General features: G+C 42.1%; 1 protein-coding gene across 5 annotated transcripts in view; it reads left to right on the top strand.

Moving 5' to 3' along the window:
- Nucleotides 1-11,933, top strand: part of PDE8A (phosphodiesterase 8A) — a 142,245-nt gene extending 130,312 nt beyond the window's left edge. For 3 of the 5 annotated variants that reach the window (XM_058846742.1, XM_058846741.1, XM_058846743.1), the window contains exons 17-22: nt 728-926; nt 3,643-3,860; nt 4,702-4,834; nt 8,177-8,341; nt 9,230-9,359; nt 10,100-11,933. In XM_058846742.1, the coding sequence (XP_058702725.1) occupies nt 728-926; nt 3,643-3,860; nt 4,702-4,834; nt 8,177-8,341; nt 9,230-9,359; nt 10,100-10,206 (952 nt within the window). In that variant the 3' untranslated portion in view covers nt 10,207-11,933. Of the gene's footprint in view, nt 1-727; nt 927-3,642; nt 3,861-4,276; nt 4,534-4,701; nt 4,835-8,176; nt 8,342-9,229; nt 9,360-10,099 lie in introns of those variants that run through there. The other 2 variants (XR_009278424.1, XR_009278425.1) reach the window with 2 other exon arrangements.
- Nucleotides 11,934-18,061: the final 6,128 nt, after the last annotated feature.

Genomic DNA, 18,061 nt, shown 5'->3' with positions numbered 1-18,061 from the left:
ACCCCCTAGGGTTTTATTCTTCTTTAAAATTATTTTATTTTAAATGAAGGTATTTACATCCATTTGCTTTAGGTTTTCTTTTGCTGTATTTTGATTTCTAATGAAGTAATACAGATAAGTAATTAAAAAGAAAAAATGTGAAGATACAGTCAGTCTGTGTGATTTACAACATTTAATGGGTACATTGCAGTAACTTAATTAATTATCCCAGCCGACATGCATGAGATCATCAGGTAGGTTTCTCTGTTCTTACTGATCTGGAGAGACCACAGAGGGACAAAGGAGGTATTTTGTTGCCTGTACTCTTATTAAAGGTAGTATAATTATGATTGCTTCTTACTGTGTTTAAATAATGGCAGTTAATTTGTTAAGAGAAGTAAAGTGATTTTCAATGACTCACAAATATGAATATATTACAAGTATTGCCTTAAGTCCAAGCAGACATACGGTAATAAAGCCAGGATAATTAATTAAATTTTAGTGCATTACAGTTCCCTGACAGAGAAACCTGGAGACACCTTTGTCTGACACTGGGGGGCATTAATGGGGATTTGACTTTATGTATGTTACAATTCTAGTATATGACACAGTAATTCTGTAATGAGTCCTTATACATCATTTCATATGTCATTAGCTAAAAATGCTGTGTGGATTCATACTGTTTATTCTATATAATATTCTTTCAGCTGCATTCATTTTAAAACTTTCTGTTTATTTTTCTCCACAGGCCTTTGGTTTATCTGGGTCTCAAAATATTTGCTCGCTTTGGAATCTGTGAATTCCTAAACTGTTCAGAATCCACCCTGAGGTCATGGTTACAAGTTATTGAGGCTAACTACCATTCCTCCAACTCCTACCATAATTCTACTCATTCAGCAGATGTATTACATGCTACTGCTTACTTCTTGTCTAAAGAAAGAGTAAAGGTGAGTCCACATTTCTGAGAAACAGTGTTGGTGCAATCAAAGAAGGATCTCTCAGAAACAAATTCAAAAGCCAAATGTCTGCCCAGTGCCAACCAGTTTGGTAACTCTGAGGTCAAAGAACTGGGCTGCTTTACATGAACTCTAGGTTCTCTCTTATATGTAGAAGGATGGATACTAATATTACAGAATTGAACAATTCTTGATGGGAGAATAAGAAAACCTTATTTTCAAGTAAAACTTCTTCATATAGTTAAACCTTCTCAGATTGAAATGACATAATTACTTTTGTGATGGTACATGCCAAATACAGATTTAATGTGATAAATTACCATCCCTCATGCCTTGTGATGGTCATTTTGCAAAAGACTCCCAAGACAATGTAGGCCATAAAGTAGGCTATATCACCCACTGGAGAAGATGCCCTGAGGCTTATAGAGACTGCATTAGAGGAGAGTATTGAAAAAAATCACTGGTCAGTACCATAACACCCACTGGGGTCTTAGAGCCACTGACAATCAGAATATATGAGAGCAACTTTTGCTCTCACATGCCCTGACTGGAGAAGGGGAATAAAGCAGCACATGGTGTGTGTGCAGTAGAGTGGTGGGACATACTTCTGAGCCACAGTCTTGGGTAGGAATTCTGAACTGGCCTACCTAAGGATAGCACCAGTGATGGGCACCTGGCTGAGAAATTTGTGACAGTAAACAAGCTTCTGACAGCTCAGTAAACTGTAGTAATTCATTTAACTTGGAGCTGCAGCTCATTAGTGTGCTGTCCAGAGGTTGATTTACAAATACTATATGCCAAGTGGGGATAGAATGTCACTGGATTTTTTCAGCCCCTGATTTGCCAGAGGTTTTGGTGGTCTTCCCAAGAATATCCATGAAAAAACAGAAGATCTGGATCCATTTCAGTGCCACAGTAGCATGACTGTCTTCTCCTTTTCCAGAATGTTATTTCCATTCCTCTGTAGGCATATGAAGAGAAAAAAATGTTGTAACAGCAGAAGGAGCAGAATCAAAGTTCAGAATTATCTCTTTATCTTTTCAAAGTTGTAGCCCAGCTGCTTTTGTGTTGCCCAGAGTTCAACTTAATCTAAAGACAGAAAGCCCAATTCTGCCACTGAAATTCATGCTGAGAATATTTTTTTTTTGTAATTTGAACTCAGTTCAACTTGACTAGGAAAATGTTCTGGCTCCTAAATTAAAGCCATATTGTCAGAATCGTTTCCACTTCTGTGCCATGGGAGCTAAGATAACAAAGTTAGAATCCTTGATTTGATGTTGGGTGTAAAAGCGCTGTAAATCCCTCTGAAATAAGTGTCAGGTGGACTGCTATGGTCCTCCTCCAGGTCAGGTATTCTCATGTTTCTGGCCATTTCCCATCTGCACAGATCTTTCTCAGCCAGATTGAATGCTGGGCATTGTGCCCCTCTGAGGAGAGCCTGTCCTCAAATCCCTCTCTCCTAACTTCATACTACAAAAACAGAATCCCATGAGCAGTGCTGAAAGAAAGAAGGAAGAAGCTAACACACAGCAGAGAGTATTTCAGATAATGCTAACTATGAACTGGATAGATATGAACTTTTCTAGAGCAGAAAGAATTATTTGCCTTCTCTTGTTCTCCACGAGATTCTCTTGACGGTCCTCAATGAATAATTTCCCTGCTCCTGCAAAGTCAAGTCACTGCATAATTTCAGGAGGTGTAAAGAAGGGTAGGGTTTGTCTTTTCACCTACCATGTGTAGCTTGGTAGTAGAGGGCTCATAGAGAATTTGGATCTCAAATTAAAGCAAATTGGAATGAAAATTATCTGTCCTGCTCCCAGATTTAAATGGGAATATTTCTGCTCTTGTGTCTCTTTCATTTTATTAAAATTTTTAATATAATTGTTTTGTATCTGTGATCCTTCACAAATGCCAGTATAAACACAGCACAAAGGCTAGTTTTCAAATGTATACAAAATATTTCTGAGGTGCTTAGTTCTTCTCCTTTATGCTATTAATAAATTAACACTTAAGTGGAAAATCTTAAGAGTCAAATAGTTTTGTATTTCATGACAGGGTAGATAAAAATAGACATAATGGAATGCCCATAAAGCATGGAATGCAGCTTGTTACCAGAATCAGAATGTGATACAGAAAGTACAGAACATGTGTCAGGTAATTTATTCATGGATGCAAAACATCAAATATTCTCCATAGAATACGCATTAGCTGTAGCCTCGGGACACTGTTATTAAAGAACTGGATGTATGGATAACATGCCTTTCAAATTTTAAATCTAGTTAGCACGTAAGTGGAACATGATTAGGACACATTAAATTGCCAAAGGAAATTAAGGGGTCTGGTGGTAATAGAATAATTTTTAACAGTATTGGTCTTTTTTCCGAGCCAAGTACATTAACTCCAAGTGCAGGTGGTTTAAGGTTGCTGGAAAACACAGACTAATTTATTACTTTACATTTGTTTAATTTGATGTGCTGTGACAAAGGTGTGGTTAAGGCAAAATTTGAGAGGTACAAAATGGCCAAAAAAGTCACGCAATGTTCAGTGAAGCCTGTAATGAATTTTCCATTGCTCTGTGTAGAACATCTGACCCTTACTGATCTCCAGAGTTTTGGCTTTTATTCCTCAGCAACTTGGCTTAATCGTATGGACAGAATAGGGTTTCTAATGAGTCTGCCAGGAAAACTAAGCACCCTTCTATTTTCAGCAAACTCTGGATCCGATTGATGAGGTTGCTGCGCTCATTGCTGCCACAGTCCACGATGTGGATCACCCAGGAAGAACAAATTCTTTCCTGTGCAATGCTGGCAGCGAGCTCGCGATTCTCTACAACGACACGGCCGTGCTGGAGAGCCATCATGCTGCCCTGGCTTTCCAGCTCACCACCCGGGATGGCAAATGCAATATATTTAAAAACATGGAGAGGTAAGCTTAACCCCCAGGCTCCTTGTCTGCCCACTAACATCTCTCACTTCCTTCTGTGTAACATAAAGCAAGCAAGCATCCTAGAGGAGGGCAGTGCCTGGTGGATAACTGTTCATGGCCTTTGTGAAATTTGCTTCTAAAAGAGTAGAATGCTTCTGTCTCTCCTGCAAAGACTTCTGAGTAATTCCCCACTGCCAATTTCTCCTGTCCATAAAAAGGCAGACCTTATCTAAGGAATTTAGTGTAAATCTTAACGTGAGCAAACCTGGAAGAGTTATTTGGTGTCACTGAATGTAGAGAACAAGCTATGGCTGGGTGGGTAGAGAACAAGGAGAGAAGGAGCCACAGAGCATCAGTTAAAAATAAAATACCTTGTTGCAGTGTGAAGGACAATGAAGGACCTGTTGCTCTTGAAGCCTCAGAGAAGCATTTAGGGCAAGGATGTGACCATTGCCTTGGTTCTCTCAAGATACAGCAGGAAACTATTGCTGAAAACTTGACTGGAGAGTGAGCCACTGCTGAGTGTCTGTGCTAGAAGCCCTGGGAATATGTGGGTGTGGCATGTCCTGGCAGCCTCCTAAGCAGCTGGTGCCTCTGCTTCTGCCCAGCTCTGGTACTGTTTCTGCTAGAGATCCAGTCATGCCTGGAGCACATATGTCTCTACACACCAAAGGTACTCCATCTATCAGAGATGCAGCTGCCCAAGCCTTTAGTACTGTTCTTTCTTCCCCTAGCACCTCTCTCAAACAGGAATGGTCTGTTGCACTTTTGTTAAACTTGTTTTAGCAACCAGCCCTTTGTGACCCAGCCAGCATTCTTAATTGTTTCCTTCTTTAAACAGGAATGAGTATCGAACCCTTCGCCAAGTCATTATTGACATGGTCTTAGCAACAGAAATGACAAAGCACTTTGAGCATGTCAACAAGTTTGTCAACAGCATTAATAAACCTTTGGCAGCGCTAGAAGAAAATGGGGTAAGCAACACTGCAAGTCCTCCTTAAAATGCCTAGGCATGGACTGGGAACCCTTGGCAGTAGGAAATTCTCTGTGGTGTTCTGAGAAAGTTTATCAGAAATGTGGAGAAAGAGAGGCTGGAGATTTATATTTCACCTATGGGTTTGAATCCCCTTCTGCTTAATGTGGTTGTCACTCATTTTGAGGGTGAGTGGGACTTACTTGGATCCTATTAATATCACAGTGCTATGATGCTATAGTTGGAACCAGGGCCCTGGGCTGTATGTTTTCATGTAAAAATGCCATTTTGATTAACCCAGTCACTCCCAATGACAGAGTGGCAAGACTGGGCATTGTTGTTGGCCATTTCTTCAAAGGAAACAAGGTTTGCTTCAAAGCAGAGGCTGAATTACATCCCTTCCTGGGGGTGCAGCATAAGGGCAGGTCTGTGGGCTGCCATGTGGTGCATCCTCCGGGATTAAGGGCCCTCAGCCTCCAGTGCTGCCTGGCAGCATTTGTGGGGTTTCTGTCTGCTTTCTTTTTAATCTTTAAAATAGATGATGGTGACATGATGTATCATATAGACATAATCAATAGCCATCTGGAACCCCATGGACACAAAGAAATTGCCCGTTAAGAACTCTTTCTGAAAAACCACACCAGTTTCAATAACAGCTTCAACCAGCAGTTTTGTTGCCAGTAAGAGAAGTGTATAATTTTGTTGGAATGATTTTTGCAAAGAAAATACTTGCAGAAATGGTTATGATAAAGTTTGCGTTGGTGGCAACGTCATGTAGGAGCCGTAATGGATCGCTGTATTTTTTTACCATGTTTTTTAGAAAGCCACATTTATGACTGTTGCATGTAATGGGGGAAGGCAGTTTTTTTGTTATGTGAGAGTGGGAGAGAAACAGGTCTTGCTCCTTCACCCATGAGAAGCAGGCTGGAGCTTAATTGGAGAATTGTACCTTTGTCCACAGGAGTGAAGGCTAGAATTAGCTTTGTTCTTGGCAGCCTGTGATGCTAATGGGAACTCTGTGAATGTGAAGCCAAAGTCCCAGCAGGACACTGGTTGTACTGAATAAGTTAGAAGAAGAGATGTTAAATTCCCAGCTGGACAGCCTCTCTGGATGAGTATAGCAGCATTGGTGCAGGAGAACAAGGGAGCTGATACTGCTGAGTGTAGTGCACTGCACTGGCCCTGTGGAGTGTGTAACTCTGTAGTGCTCCTGGTCCTGCTGAAGGGCTCTGCAATGGCCTGGCTTGGTCTGCAGAGCCCCTCCTCCCAGCCCCAGGAATTGGGATGCAGAAGTTTTTGACCAGCAGAATCCATCCTAAGAGCTAAACTCCTCTTCTTGCCTATCACAGAGAGCTGAACACCTGGTGCTGCTAAAGAACAAGGTTTGGACCTGTACAATCAGAGAGTAAAAACACAAACAGGGATATAGAAAAATGAAACAAAAGTTTAGTTCTACCCTTAAACCCCAGAGACTGCAGGGAAATTACCTGCTGCACAAGGCATTTGTAATTCATAGCAAATTGTGCCCAAGGATGGGAAGAAAGACAAAGAATATGTAATTTCTATTGAAAACAAGAAGCAAAATGTTTCCCTTCTTTCAGCTGGGAGTTTCAGTTTGGCAAGTTCCTATTAAAAGGCCTGAAATGTGTGAATGGGTAAAGCAAATTATTTACTGTGCTGAGCAGAACAACAGTGTCAGCCCCTCTTTCAAGTCTGTTGTCCCTCTGGCTGCAGCAGCAGTGTGTGTTTTCTGGCCTGCTTTCCAGTCATGGTGGTGACTCAGTGCAGTGTTTGCAGGCTGAGCTGCCAACCGCCTGTTCCAAATGGGACAGCTCCACTTCTTTTTTTTTAATTTATTATTTTTATACAAATTTGTTCAAAGAGCCATGCTAAGAAGCTGCTCTGTTTGTTTCCTTTCTGCTTTTGTTTCATAAACTGAAAAAAATTCTTTCCAGCTCCAGCATCCTTTATCCTTCCATTTCCCCTCATGATGTCACCTAAGCTATGACAGGAAGCCAACATCTGCCATGCAGAGACACCTCTGTACTCTGAGCAGGATGCTGGGACTAAGCAGAGTAACACATTTTATTCCCAAGAGATCTGCATCCAGCAAGTAGAGCTGTGCCTTTGGTTTGAACAGATCTCAGAGGTGAACATCCTTTCTTGATTCCTGATGGTTTACCTACTAGGAGATTCTCTACTATCCATAGCTGAACAATCTCTAATTTTCCATACCTAATTTCCATACTTGTGTTTCTGGAGCTTCCATCACTTTATGTTGGCTTTCTCATATATAATTTTGCCACGCATTTGGAGGTGTATACATCTCACTTTGGTTCTTCTGTTTTCCCTTCCACATACCTAAAAATGAGGGAAAAGAATTGGTTTGGGCATCTCATTTTGGTGAGAACTGTGGAGCTGGTATTTCTGAGCCATTTCTATACAATCAAATATTTTTTTATTACTGTTAGTTTCTTCCTTTAGGAAGAACTTTTTTCCCCACAAGAATTTTCTTCTGAAAAATGTCATGGTTATTCTGACCTAATAAAAGGTCAGAATGTTTCTGCTGCTTTGTGTCTCCCTCTTTGTACAGAACACTGCAGGAACTGGTAGCACATTATTATTATCATTATTGTTCGCTACTTCTTCGCTGCTCTGACTGTAGAGCAAGACCCTGTTAGGTGCCAGAGAAATCTTGTATTTTCCTTGCTTCAAAGAGTTTCTATTCTGAGTACACAGAGTTGTAAACCCCTGTATCTATCCATCCTTAAAGAGGCCAGCAACAAGGGAAGAGAATGAGGAACATGCCTCGGAGGCACTGTGGGATCTGACTCTCTGAATAGCAGCAGTGCTGTCAGAATGATTGATACACTGATGGGTTTGTGTGCCAAGGGTGATTCTTGCATCTTGGGTCAGTCCCTCTTTTCAAACCAACTATTCCACTCTTAATGTGCAAGTCCATTAATCCTTGGGTTTCAGTAGAGAGTCACATTTTTCTGCCTACACGGTCCTCATCACTATGGGTGTAGTGATGAGCTGATCCTCTCCACACTTTTGAGAAGGCAGATAAGGAATAGAGGGATTAGATGACTTGCCAGAAGATGCCCAAGAGATCTGTCACAAAGACAGTGACTGAATCCAGAAACTGGAGTTCAATGCTAGCTCAGAGCTGTGACTAACTTTCATCATCCACCTATAAATTCAGTTAGACATCAAATCTGGTAGCCAGTAGCAGGACTGATCCCTGTAGGATGTGCTGAAAGCATTCCCAAAGCACAACAGCTTTTGAGTTAGTGCATGGAGACCTTGCTAATGGATTGTTTTTAATTCTTAAATGTTACAGAATAATGGTGATGGAGAATCAATCAAGACCGTTCTCAGGTCTCCTGAAAACCGTATCCTTATCAAACGCATGTTGATAAAGTGTGCTGACATTTCCAATCCATGCAGACCCAGAGAACAATGTATAGAATGGGCCGGACGCATCTCTGAGGAGTACTTTGCACAGGTAAGGCAGTTAAAACAGCCTGCTGAAACTGCAGGTGAGCATCTCTTTAAAAGGGAGGAGAAGGGTGCCAGTGTCACAGAACATCTCAGGCTGCATTATGTAATGTGAAAAAAACCCACCTTTTTTATTTTAAATGGTGGGTATTACTCATGCTGACACACTACTAGGTACTTTCAGAGAGATGAAAGTTGACAACTTTTATTGTGCAGTTTCTGAAAAATTAAGCTTTCAAGTTGTTCAGTTTAGAACTGGGCTTTTTGAGCCTTGTCTGCAAATGCACTCCCATAACATGAGACACAGCAAGGATGCCTTCTGTACCCACATGCTGGGAATAGGATCATCAGGTTCTAGTGTTTGGATGTGAGCAGCACTCACTCCAAGATGTGCTGTAAGACCTTAGCACCCTGTGCTGAGGAAAGGTTTTAGGAAGAGATGGAAAAGGAGAGGGCAGTTGTTATTACAGATGATAGACCAAACACTGCAGTTGGAACATGGCACCCCAAGCAAGGGGCAAGGGAATAAAAAAGGTACTTTGCCATGTCTGAGTGGGACAGATTACAGCTTCCATCAGAGATTGAAAATGGTTGAGCAGCTCTTAGGTCCAAAGCAGTTGGTAACATGTGAAGTCAGTTAGGGTCAGCTTGTGTGCAGATACAGAAGGTAAATACATCCCTTTGTGGGAAACACTGGAAGGCACTATTTATCTGCTGTTTTGCTGAAACTGAACAACTAGGTGCTTAAGATTAAGTTGCTGCTGCTTCAGATTTGTTCAGGTTCCTCCTCTGATTTAGCAGATGCATGCTCTAGTCAGTGTCAAACAATCTGCTGCTGAAAGAAGCCCATTAACAGAATGTGTCTTAGATGAATAATTACTAATGTTTTTTGCAGACTGATGAAGAAAGGAGGCAAGGTTTACCTGTTGTGATGCCAGTTTTTGACAGAAATACTTGCAGCATCCCCAAATCCCAATTATCATTCATTGATTACTTCATTATTGATATGTTTGATGCCTGGGATGGTAAGCAAAACTCTGCCATTTCCCGATGTGAACATTTTGTGAACATTTGAAACTGCTGTGATACAGAATTTCTTTTTTATGGCTCCTAAATAAAGGGGGAGAAAAGGGAAGATTCCTGCAGTTCAAGTAATATTAATAACTTCATTATTGCTTATAAGTATTGCTACAAGCAATTCTCATGGCTTGTCTTTAATATACTAGATTCAGGCAATCTTTAACTTTTTAAACTCGCTTCTCTGTAAATGAAGAACAGAACACATTCTCTTTGATAGCTCTTTGAGCACGGTCATTTTGTCCATGTTAATACTGGTTGTTCTTCAAGGCAAATTTCTACAGTCTGGAAACTGCTTGGGGGAGCGGCTGTTTCCTTCCAAGTGCTGCCTCCGTGGTAAAAGTGGTCAGAAATGTGACTCTCCTGAATGCCACATCATGACATGTGACTGAGGTTTGATGGGGCAGGATAATTACAACCATAATTAGCTATGCCCCTCCTGGAAAACTGTGTCCCTTTGCTGGGAGTTGCAACACCAGTATTATGTAAATTTACAGAACAGTTCTCAGTGGCCCGAGTGCTACACGAGTGCTTAGAGTTGTACAGCCCCAACTATTTCGAGCATCGGTATGACAGATTCAAGCTTTTCTGCTTAACCCAGTTGCCATTTCAAGTGATACTTAAACAGGCAGAATCTGTAACTGTTTCAATTCTGCAAACTCAATACACTCTGCCCTTTCTTCCCTAGCATTTGCAGACCTGCCAAATCTGATGGAGCATCTGAATAATAACATTAAATACTGGAAAGGACTGGATGGAAGGAACCTGCGAGTCCTTCGGCCACCACCAGAATAGCAGTTAGACCATGGTGTGTCATTCACTAGCCAGATGCATATTTATTCAAGCTCACTTCTATCTGTGTGAATTCAGATTCGTTTTGGCCTCTTCAGTATTACAGTAAAGCTAGCCCATGCACTTGGGGAACTTTCACATTCAAGAGAACATGAGGTCAGCAGTTGACTTCCACAAAGTACCATGTGTGGACTCGGATGAAATAAGCCCACCAAGTGGAATTACACTGGATTTCTGCAGTACCTGTACTGAAGAGGGTTTATTATGAACATACTTCTGCGATATCTTCATACCCGCATGTGAAGCTGGAAGACCTTGAAGAGAATCCCCATAAAAAGGACATTCACTAGAAGTTTATCTATTAATAGAGACTCACAGCTTTTATGAGAAAGCTACATGCTTTTTATAAGCACTTAAGACAGTTATGTAGAACAATCAGACATTTAAAATGAATGAAACTGTCTATGAAAGAATTTTTGATCTATGAAAAATAGATGTACTGTATTTTTTCACATCACAGAAGGTGCAATCATTCACTTCTGAGCACTACTGAAAGTGAGTTCTCCTTAAGAAATTTAGTAGCAAATGTAAAAAATAACACAAGAATTTTTGAGGTTGATCGTTAGCATCTATGATTAAAATGTTATGTTTTATTTATTTTGTTAGATGTTCAATATTTTCTATGAATTTATAAATACTTAAAAGCCAAAGCCAACTTTAGATGCATTATAAATTTACATGATTCATACTCATTAATATACATTTAATTGATGTACAGACCTTTTATTTTCATAATGCAAATACAAAATACTATACAATGATACATTTTTATTGCACTGTAAGGATAGATGTGTATGTTTAAATATTGTCTGATTTATGTTAATTAAAATAAGTTTTATTAAAAAGGTCTCACTTGAGAATAGTAGAATAAACAAGAACTGTATACTGTCTGAGCACCAGAACTGCAGTAGTTCTCCCACAAACCAGTGAGGACCACCTGATCTTCTCTCGGCTGAAAAATAATAATGTGTTGGAACTCTTTGTTTTCTCCCATGACATTTTATGACTGAATTCCCTGTTAAAGTCTGCCTTATTTTATATAGTATTTCTACAAAGCATTCCACAGCATATATGAAGAGGTGATACTAAGCATCTAATGAATTTCAACATTTTATAGCCAATGTATTTTCCTCTGCCATAAAAGAAAAAGAACACAAAGCCACCAACAAAAACCTTTAACTCAAGAAGTTTGTAAAGGCTGTGTACCTTCACAATTTGAATGAAACCTTCATAGCAACTACCAGAAAATAATAAAATGTATATTTTAAGAAGTGTCATGTCCTACACGTTTCATTTGAAAAGTATATGCACTTTGCAGTTTGTAGACTAACAAACAAAGGAAATTCTTAACTAAGATACTTTTTGTCTGGGGAAGGGAAAAGTTGAGGGGGCTGAACTGGCATGAGGGTGATGAAAGGTGTTATGTAGCTGGAAAGCCCCTGTGTTTGTGGCCTGCCCTTGGCAAGCCCATCAGACCCTTGTGTGCCCTTGGACAAGTCTCTTCACAGCTACACAGCCGTGTCATGCTGTGTTCCACTGAAGGACTCAAGGAGTGTCCTGTCAGCCTTCCCAGTCAACAGAAAGGCATCCAGAGGCACTGAAAGAGTTGCTGACTGTCATTACTCAGAGGCAATGGACTTTAGAGACATTTTGAATCATTCCTGAAGAAGCAGATGCTGGGGAGAGGTGGATGATGGAGCAGTTCACGGACTGCAGCAGTGGCAGCCTTACGGTAAGAAAGGAAGAACTGACCTCTCCAGGTGTTACCTCCTTCTGTGTTTCTCCTTCCTCTCCAATCCAGTGAGACTGATGGGCTACCACCATTTGTCCCTGTTTGTGTCCTGCCTTTGTGCCCTTACCCTGCTTGTGTGGTCTCTTTATCTACTCAGAATTCACTTATATGCTGTTGGGGCAGGGAATTCCCTTTAGTTCATTGTTATGTGCATATTGCCTAAGCCAGGGGGCTCAGATCCTGTGAGGAGTGCCTAGACTGTGTCACTGTCTCACTGACAGTAGTAGGACAGAAGTTTTTCTGGTCAGTATTCCAGAGGTTCTACAATCAATGCTGAAGCAGCAGATATATTTTCATTGAAGGCTCAATAAAACAAGTATCCTGCAAGGAGAGGGAGAGTTGGCCGGCAGTTTTCCTGGCAATATTACATTGTATTTCCCTGGGCTGCATCTACTGTACCAGCTGTAATTTGCTACCTGGTATTAATGTCTTCTGTTCCTTGCAGGCTCCTGTGTCTCCAGTAGAGGAAAACTGCATCGCACCATCAGTATCTCCTCCACTTATCTGCTGCAATGAGGATGGGAGAGGAAGTGTGGGTACCAGCATGTGGACCCAGAGACTTGTCTGCAGGTAAAAATCATGGAATCATTTAAGCTGGAAAAGACCTTTGAGATTATGGAGCCCAACCATTCCTCCAGCACTGCCAAATCCACCACTAAACCATGTCCTCAGGTGCCACATCTACATATGTTTTAAATCCCCTCAGGGATGGTGACTCCATCACTGCCCTGGGCAGTCTGTTCCAATGCTTGACAACCATTGAAATGAAAAAAAATTTCCTAATATCCAATCTAAATTTCCCCTGGTGCAACTTGAGGCCATTTCCTCTTGTCCTATCACTTGTTTTTTGGGAGGAGAGACTGATTCCCACCTGGCTACAGTGTCCTTTCAGGTAGTTCTAGACACTGAGAAGGTCTCCCCTGAACCTCCTGGCTCCCTCAGCTGCTTTTCACAAGATTTGTGGTCCAGGCCCTTCCCCAGCTCCACTGCCCTTCTCTGGACACGCTCCAGTCCCTCAATGTCCTTTTTGTCCTGAGGGGCCCAGACTGGACACAGCACTCGCGCTGTGGCCTCGCCAGTGCTGAGAGCAGGGGGATGGCCACTGCCCTGGCCCTGCTGGCCACGCTGTTCCTGGCACTGGCCCGGTGCCATTGGTGTTCTTGGCACAGGCTGGCTCACGTTCAGCTGCTGCTGCCCAGCACCCCGGGCCCTTTTCTGCGGGCACTTTCCAGCCCCTCTGCCCCAGCCGGTAACGCTGTGTGGGGTTGTTGGGACCTCAGGGCAGCACCCGGCCCTTGGCCTTATTGAACTCTGTGCCACTGGCATCATTCCATGGATCCAGCCTGTCCAGATCCCTCTGCAGAGCCCTCCTACCCTGCCGCAGAGCAGCACCCCCATCCAACTTGGTGTCATCTGCAAACTGATTGAGGGTGCATTTGATCCCTTCATACAGATCCTCAATAAAGATATTAAACAGAACTGCCCAGAAAAAATATTTCTTCATAAGCATAGTTCATATTCTGGGTTATATTAATATATAGTAGAAAGCAGTTAATTTCATCTGCTACAAAAATGCCTGATGCATCATCATTGAAAAGATGTGATCAATATGATTAATTCCCTGAAATTCACACTGCGTCTTTATTTCCATTACTTGGACTGTGGAACTGTGCTAATTAACCCTCTCTATAAGGCAGATTTATGTCCATATTGGTGTACAATCATTTAACTTAACATAAAACACTGATTTTCAGCCACTGCAGCTTTGCTCACTCTCCTGTCCATCTAAGTTTGCCAAGGACAGATTATAATTAAAATCTGGAACCATGATGCCTGATCTTTACATTGCTTCCACTGAGCTTCTCTCTCCAAGCCACATCTCTGAAGCCTTCTGTGCACTGTGAGCCTGTGCCCATTCCATGGGAGTGATTCCAGGCTGCTGCCCATGCAGCATGAAGGGCCTCACTGTGGAGCAGTAATAGCTCTAACCTGATATTCACTGCTCCAGGATGCAGATTCTTTGGATCCCAAAGATCCAATGCTTCAGCCATTCCAAATCCCCTTCCTTTATCCTCCAAGATTACACAGCAACATCATATGCCCTGTGCTCTGAACCCTTTCCAGCTGTTTGAATGGTCACTAAGTGATGGAACTTCCTGGGGACAGAAATGGTTTTACTGACAGTCCTTCACCATGGAAGGGAGAACACTGGAATAAACTGAGTATGATTGAAGTGTTCCAAATTTCAGTTAGGCTGGCAGTCTTATGCAATGTCTGCACTTTTCATTTGTTCTTGCTTTAATGCTAATACAAGAGTAAATTCCAACGTAGACATCATGAGGGAGAGGTCCTTTATGCACCTCCAGGGCTTTACTATAAAGCTTTCTGTTTTAAAACTTAATAAGGGTCAACAATTCAGCATTAAATGACAGAATGAATGGCTCTGTTTTCCATGCTGCATATCTTCTATCAGGTGATCCTGCTTCTAAACCTGGGTATCACTGTAGGGGCTTCCAAGTGAATCTAAACTATTATGATCTGGTAAAAAAACTGTTGGCTTCTCAGCAAATTGTCCTAGATTTTTATCTTTTACCCTTGTGTAAAATTCAGAGTAATAATTGTTTATTCTGACAAAAGGAGAAACCAGACAGGTGGTATGCACAGCTACCTTACCACAGGTCTGAAGATGGTTTTCATACTGCAGTTTACCCAATGGCTATATATGAATTAAAAATCACCTGAAATTGAATGAATGCCTTGGTTTCTGTTGCAGTGCCTTCTGTGTGGGTGTTTCTGCTTGTCTCAGTAGAGAAATAATTGATAAAACATTAAAGAAAATGTGTATTGAACATGAAGGAATGAGCAATGGCAAAGCCATTCCTGCATAAAAGAGAAGAAAGGATAATAGATATCTAATAATCACTTGCTGGGTGCTGAGAAACAGCACAGGCCAAAAAAGTAGTCAGTTGTGCCCTTCAGTGACACCAGAAGGGTTTGTGTCATTACTCTGCAAGGAGTGCTTTGAAATGAAGTCTCAGAGCTATTCACAAGCTTCAAAACAAATAATCTCTCTGCTGATGTGTGACATCATGCCTCCAAGGTACAGGGGTCCCAGGGGTGCTGTTAAATGATCGCAGGATGGAGTGCAGTTTGTCCTGACATGATGTTTAGATGCAGAAAACAAGCTTTCAAATTGCTGCCATGTCCCTGTACAGCCTGTGCTGCTGGTTCAGAACAAAGGGGATGTCCAGGTGTTTTAGCTGTTTTTTGCTGAAGCTTTGGCTAGGTGGGAAAAGGGCTGTGGCTTATCTCCACTAAATGCTTTCTCTCAGTGCCTGCTTTGAATGTTACTTGGGCAAAGTGTCTCATGTTTTCCTTTCTTCCCCTTGTTTAACATCTTTAAGATTCTCCTCCCACACTTCCCATGCAAACCTCAGTGGACTCAGCTCTGCAAACCTTGTGAAGCAGCAGCAGTTGCCTCCTTAGCAAGCAAAGCAACTGAGTTAGCAAAGGCCAGGGAACCCAGAGCCACTAAGCAAAGTAGCTTTGAGGCTCCTAAACAGCTTTGAATTCTTGGACCTTCAAGCCCTACCTGTGGTTTAACAGTAAGTGTTAGGCCAGAAAACCATCTTCTGGTCTTCACATATTCCCACTTTTCCCCCTCTCTTCTCTGCTCACATTTTTCTTCTTAGCTCATTTGCTAGGAGTCTGCTTTAACTTCCACTGGCTGAACATCTGCCTCAAACACACAGCTGTAATGCTGGGACTAAACCATTGGTATCCACAGGCAGAAGGAGAATACAAACACAGTTAAGTGAAATAGCTTATAAGCACTGCAGTGCTGCCAGGGCAGGGGGAATATGTGTGCAAGGTCTTTGGTACTGTACTCCCACATGCAAAGTGAAGTTCAGGAGTGTTCCCAGGCACCTCTGCCTTTGAGGTTATGTTAGCAAGAACAAGCAGCTGGGAACACTTGTTGAAATTAGAATCTGCCTTTTCTTGGTTTGCTTGCTCCCCCCATCGAGTGGCAAGAGGAATTGCTAGAGCTGAAAATCAGTTCAGCCCATGGTAATTAACAGAAATCTTTTTATTACACAGGTAGTGAAATAGTGCACCAATGCATACGATTTTCAAGAGGAAGCGAGAAAGGCAATTCCTGTCTTTGAAACAAAAGAAGGAATTTAGCCAGTGTGTAATTATTCAAGTGAGAAGTTGGTCCTGTCTGTATTTAATATTCCAGAGTGGTATTTGATGTAAGTCCTTCCCCAGAGTTCACTACATTAGCTCTTAGCTCAACCTGAGCATGCTGAGTGCCAAGTTCAGCATGCGGCATGTTTTATCACCAAGGAGAATGACGTCAACCTGGTGATCTTGCAGCTCCCCAGCTCAGGGGAGGAGGTATGGCTTTGTCTTCAGCCTAAAGAGGAAACAGATTATGTTTGCTTGGTATTTACAGTCTAAAATGTGTGAGGAATATTTCTTTTTACCTCCAGCAAGAGCTGTCCCTTTTTTCCTAAAAAAAAAAAAAAAAAAAAAAAAAAAAAGTTACTTTGCTTGTAATATTATTCTACACAAAAAATGAAGCTTGTCCTTTACAGATCCCTCAGCTTTACAAGCAGACACACAGACACACATGAGTGAAACAAGCTGCAGGGGGCTTGTGGGCATCCACGCCATGGCAAACCCTGGCCTAGTCCTGGGGCTGCCTGGCTGCTGAGGGCTCTGGTGAGGATCCTGCTGACCGCCAAAACATGGGAAATGTAGCAAGCAGGTGCTTTCATAAGGGTTTGTCTCTGGTGTTTTTCAGAGATACTGCTCAGAGCTCCTGAGATGCCAGAGTTTCATCCTCCCACCTGTGTGCCGAGCTTGGTGAGACTCCCAGGAGAGCCGAATGCCATCGGCGGGCACCGTCCCAGCACCGTCCCCATGCTGGGTGGTGCCGGCTGTGCCAGACTCTGCTTACCGTAAGTGAGGCAGACTGCGAGGGTACAGCGGGAATGTGAGTGCTCAGGAACAGGCAAGACGCCCAGCCACCCCTCTGGGACTGGGCTGGGAACGGTGTGCTTGACATCAGCCATGGCTTCTGGGGTTCATGAGGAACAAAGGCTCCAACTGCTTGAATACAGACAGTTTTCAGGACATTGTGAGAGCAGAGTGAAGTACTCCTCACCTGACAACCAAGCCCTAAAAGCGAGCAGCCTCTCCCAGTCCCTCAAAATCCACGCTGGCAGACTCAGTGCCAACATCCCTGTTATGACAGATCTCCAACAAGGCAAGGTCAGAAAGCACAAAGTTTTAGCTGCTCTATCGTGCCAGGAACAAAATAAACCCCAAAACACCAACCAACCAAAAACCACACCGAAACCCCAACAATGACAAAAAAAGCAAACAACCCAAAGCCTTGTTTTAAAATAAGCTGTTTTAAATAAATGAGTGTTCTTTGAACCACAGCAGAGTACGTACGTAACAATGTTTGTTAAGTAAATATCAGTGACATGTTTAAGTCTGGCTCAGTAGGTATTAGCAAAGTGATATTTGTGTTGGTTTTGTTGTAACAAGAGTCAATCGTGTTTGTAGAAGGTGGTCTGAAAAAAGGGACTTTGGATTTGGGGTTTTATTTCTTCCATCTGCCTACCAGTAGTTCTACTTTGGGACTTTTAAGTACAAGTCCTTCCCAATGCATTGAATTTGGTGAAGTTATACTTACTTCCACTGGCTTAGTTCTGTTCATAATCTGCCTCATGAGTGTTACTTTTTACCCATGGATCCACTTCTTAGATAATTTTGTCTTTGAGAAGGAAATCTGTCCTAGGTCTGGTTGCAAATATAGGGTCACATTATTACAGTGCGTAGCTGAAATGCCACAGTGATGTAACTGAGCAAAGTTCAGATCAACTTCCACCTCTTCTTCCATCACTCTGCACTTCTGCACCCTGAGCTTTGATTTACTTCTTGTGCTGCAAGCAGAGAGAGCCAGAGAGCCCCACACAGGCCTGCTCTCACTTC

The sequence above is a fragment of the Poecile atricapillus genome, chromosome 11 (assembly GCF_030490865.1).
Source record: "Poecile atricapillus isolate bPoeAtr1 chromosome 11, bPoeAtr1.hap1, whole genome shotgun sequence".
Lineage (NCBI taxonomy): Eukaryota > Metazoa > Chordata > Aves > Passeriformes > Paridae > Poecile > Poecile atricapillus.
This window is presented reverse-complemented; position numbering and strand designations above follow the sequence as displayed.